The sequence below is a fragment of the Tauraco erythrolophus genome, chromosome 23 (genome assembly GCF_009769465.1).
Source record: "Tauraco erythrolophus isolate bTauEry1 chromosome 23, bTauEry1.pri, whole genome shotgun sequence".
NCBI lineage: Eukaryota > Metazoa > Chordata > Aves > Musophagiformes > Musophagidae > Tauraco > Tauraco erythrolophus.
The window spans coordinates 5,708,272-5,711,753 of NC_141487.1; the positions used below are offsets into that span (position 1 = coordinate 5,708,272).

Below are 3,482 nucleotides of genomic sequence, written 5' to 3' on the forward strand. Positions count from 1 at the left end.
CACACACACACTGCCTTGTTCTCGCAGAAGCTGCAACCTGATTGCTAACAGAACTAGACCTTGAAAGATGAAATTGCATTTCCATCCTAAAAAATCCCTAGGCCTGTTGAATTAATTGGATGTTCTGCAAACATCAGGTCATTCTCTGAACTGTGAAACGCTGCCAGTCCCACCGCGACCCAGCCCACCTCACCCACCTGCCAGGAAAAGCCCTGGGTCTCAGGGAGGGAGGGCAGGAGAATCAGCTTTGCCTATGGGGATCCCACAGATCCAAGGATGGAGGAATCCCAGTGAGATGGGTTATGCCTCTAGACGTGGCTCTGGCACGCACACATGTCATCTGTTGGCTTTGCTCTCCAAGATTACACGATAGCCCCACCTCATAAATTTGGAGCAAAGCACACAAAGATTTCCCTTCCATACTGTGCATTCACTCCTAATGGTCTTCACACCACGGCCTTATTAATTGGTGACAATTGGAAGTGGTTAATTCTGTGTGTGTGAGGCTGCAATTGCTTCCACTTGGCCAGGATTCAAGTACTGGGGGTGAGTCAGAATGGGTGGCAAAACTGTCTTTTCCTCAGCTCCCTTGCTTACTGGGAAAAAAAAAGCCACAACCCCGAGTTATTCTCTTTTATGAGGTAGGCATTGTGAGGCCAGGCAATTGAATTTACAACAGCATTGAGTATCAGAGTCTATCTGGCCCTGTCAATGAGAGTGGCGAGAAAAAAAAAGACACACATTAACCCTCAGCTCCGAGTTCCCAGGCGTTTCAATAGGGTTCCCAACTTCCCAAAGAGCCCGCTGCATACTCGATGAGACCCTTTATACCTTCTAATTACCCTCCTCACAATAGGGACAGACTCTCTTGCCGCTTTTGTAGGCGAGATAGTAACTTTTGCGCACACCACCCCCACGACAAGGTGGCCAGGAGCGAAATGTGAAGAGCTGTGTTATGCCAGGGGCTCTCCGAGCAGGCAGCATTTCCTCGGGTTCCAGCAGCAGTTTTTTTAGGAATGTTTCTTCTGAGCCAGAACATGACACCCACAAAGCTCTGCAGAGACATTTAACTGCTAGACCCCCCTCAAACCCATCACGTTCCCCCCAACTGTTCTTCACAGGAATCCCTTCCAACAGCCTTACTGAAGACCATAAAGTTCACTCCTACTTTTTTGAGGGGGCTGCACACACAGGATGAGCTCGTCCGTGCCCACTCACACCCAACAAAATGAAAGGAAGGGGGGAAAAAAAAAATAAATCTATTTCAAAGAATTTATTTATTTAAACACCTGCAATTTTTTTTCTTTTTTGGAAGTCTTCAACACAGGCACACACACACACACAGACAAACAGGATACAAACAACTTTGGCATTATATTTTTGAATATTTGTTACAAAACTATGTCTCATTTATTTTTTTTAAAAAAGTATCTCAAATAAAGGCATTTTAAAGGAGTAAAAATACAAGTCGAGATCCCAACCTCTGAAAATAATAAATAGCACGTTCATAGCGAGGTCCTTTTTTCCTCTCCTTTCTGTTTAAATCTGCTTAAAAAACCCCAAACGTAACAGGGCTCCATACAACGGAGCCAACAGAAGAGTTTTTTTTTGGAGAGGGGGTAAATCGCTTTAGACAAGTCACCAAGGCCTCCACACCGATTCACTGCGTTCGCCGATGGGACTTCCCGCCTGGGACGCTGGAACAATGCTGCCCCCAAATGATGTCAACCCCTGGACCGGGGATGCTGACGGGGTGGCGGCCGCGTTCCCCGAGCCGCTGCCTGCGGACACCGGGACGTTGGCGTTGGCGTACAGGGGAATAACCGGTCCGGAGCTGGGAGGGAAAGCCGGGTTCGGGATGAGAAAAGCAAACTGGCCATCGGTAGCAGGGACGAGCTGGAAGCCCCCGTAGACCTTGGGGGAGAGGGCTTCGGCGGGGTTGAGTTTGCAGGGCACGGGCACGGCCCCGGCCGCTGCGGGGGGCAGCTGGACGTGCAGAGGCTGCTGCGCCAGATGTGCGGGCTGGGCGGACGGCGGTGGCGGCGGGTAGTTCATGGCCACGATCTGGCCCAGGCAAGCCGAGAGGTGACTGAGCAGGCGGGTGCGCACGTCGGTGTTCACCCCTTCGCAGGTGGACAGGAACCGGGTCACCTCGTTCATACACTCGTTGAATCCAGCCCGGTACTTGCCGAGGACGGTGGGGTCGGCGCTGAGCGCAGCTGGAGGGCAGAGGGGGCGGCAGGTGAGCAGGCAGGTCCGCAGCCTAGACCCCGGTCCCCGGTGTCCCTCCCCTCCCCCGAGCGGGTAAGGCGCACTTACCGGTCATCTGCGCCCGCTGCAGGTTTCGCAGGTGCTTGACGGTCATCTCCAGGATGTCCGCCTTCTCCAGCTTGGAGTGCCGGGAGCTCTGCAGGAGGAGAGCGGCGCCGTCAGGGCTGCCCGTGGCCGGCCGGCCCCCGGCAGCCCCCCGCGCCCCGCAGCCCCACTTACATCCTTCTTCAGCGCGTCCAGGATGAGGGTCTTCAGCTGCCCCAGGCTCTCGTTGATCCGCGCCCGGCGCCGCTTCTCCATGATGGGCTTGGAGGACTGCGGGGAGAGCGGACGCGGTGAGTCCCCCCGGCCGCTCCGGTTCCTCCCGGCCCCCACCCCAGCCCCGGCACCGACCTCAGCACGGCCGCGGGCTCGCCGCCATCCAGCGCCGCCGCCGCCACCACCACCGCTGCTGCGCCCCGACCAGCACCCGCCATTTACCTTCCGGTGCTCGCTGGCGCTCCGCGGCTTGTCCGGCGTGTGGCTGGCGCTGGCCGGCGCCCCCGCGATGGGCGAGGCGGTCGGTTTTTCCATGCCCGTGTCGGCGGGCATGGCGCGGCGGTGGTGGCGGCGGCGGGCGGGCAGGCGCGTGCGGCGGACGCGGGGCGCGTGCGGCGGCTGCAGCGCGGCGGGGCCGGCGGTGCCGGCGGACGGCGCCCCCCGCCTTTATACCCGGCGGCGCCTCCTCATTCGTGTGAAACCGCCGCCGCGGCCGTTCCCACACTCCCGGCAGCCAATGGGCGCCCGCCCTGGACCCGGCCGCCGCGCCGCCCGCGCTCCCATTGGCCGGCGCCCCGCCGCCTGTCCGTCACGCGCGCCGGCCCGCCCCGACTCGGCGGCCGCCGAGCGCGCGGCCACGTGGGGACGGCGGGGGAAGCGGGAGGGGCTGTCCCGGGCACCCCCCGCACTCCCCCGGGGGCTGCCCCGAGACTTTTCCCCGCGCGCCGCGACCGAGGCGACAGGCGGCGGCGCGCAGACCGAGCGCGGCCCGGCAGTCCCGGGCGCAGCGGGCCGTCCCTCCCTCCCTGCCTCCTGCGAGCTGCTTGTGACACCCGCACCGCCCGGCGCCGCGCCGGGCACGGGCTGGCGGCGGGGGGCCGAGCCCCGGGGGGCTGCGAGCGCGCCCGGGGCAGCCCCGCCCGCGGCGTCGCCAAGAGCCGGGGCCGTGCCGC

At 60.9% G+C, this 3,482-nt stretch overlaps 1 protein-coding gene across 2 annotated transcripts; it reads right to left on the reverse strand.

The window, feature by feature from the left end:
- Window positions 1-1,638: 1,638 nt before the first annotated feature.
- HES4 (hes family bHLH transcription factor 4) lies at window positions 1,639-2,862 on the reverse strand. Of its 2 annotated transcripts, none has more exons than XM_086625678.1 (4): window positions 2,752-2,862; window positions 2,491-2,586; window positions 2,320-2,407; window positions 1,639-2,219 (listed from the first exon to the last, which is right to left on the reverse strand). In XM_086625678.1, the coding sequence occupies exons 1-4, from the start codon at window positions 2,860-2,862 to the stop codon at window positions 1,639-1,641; spliced, it is 876 nt and encodes a 291-aa protein (XP_086481804.1). The 2 variants fall into 2 exon arrangements, with proteins under 2 accessions (XP_086481804.1, XP_086481803.1); XM_086625677.1 differs by having other exon boundaries at window positions 2,665-2,862.
- Between the last annotated feature and the right edge of the window lie 620 nt (window positions 2,863-3,482).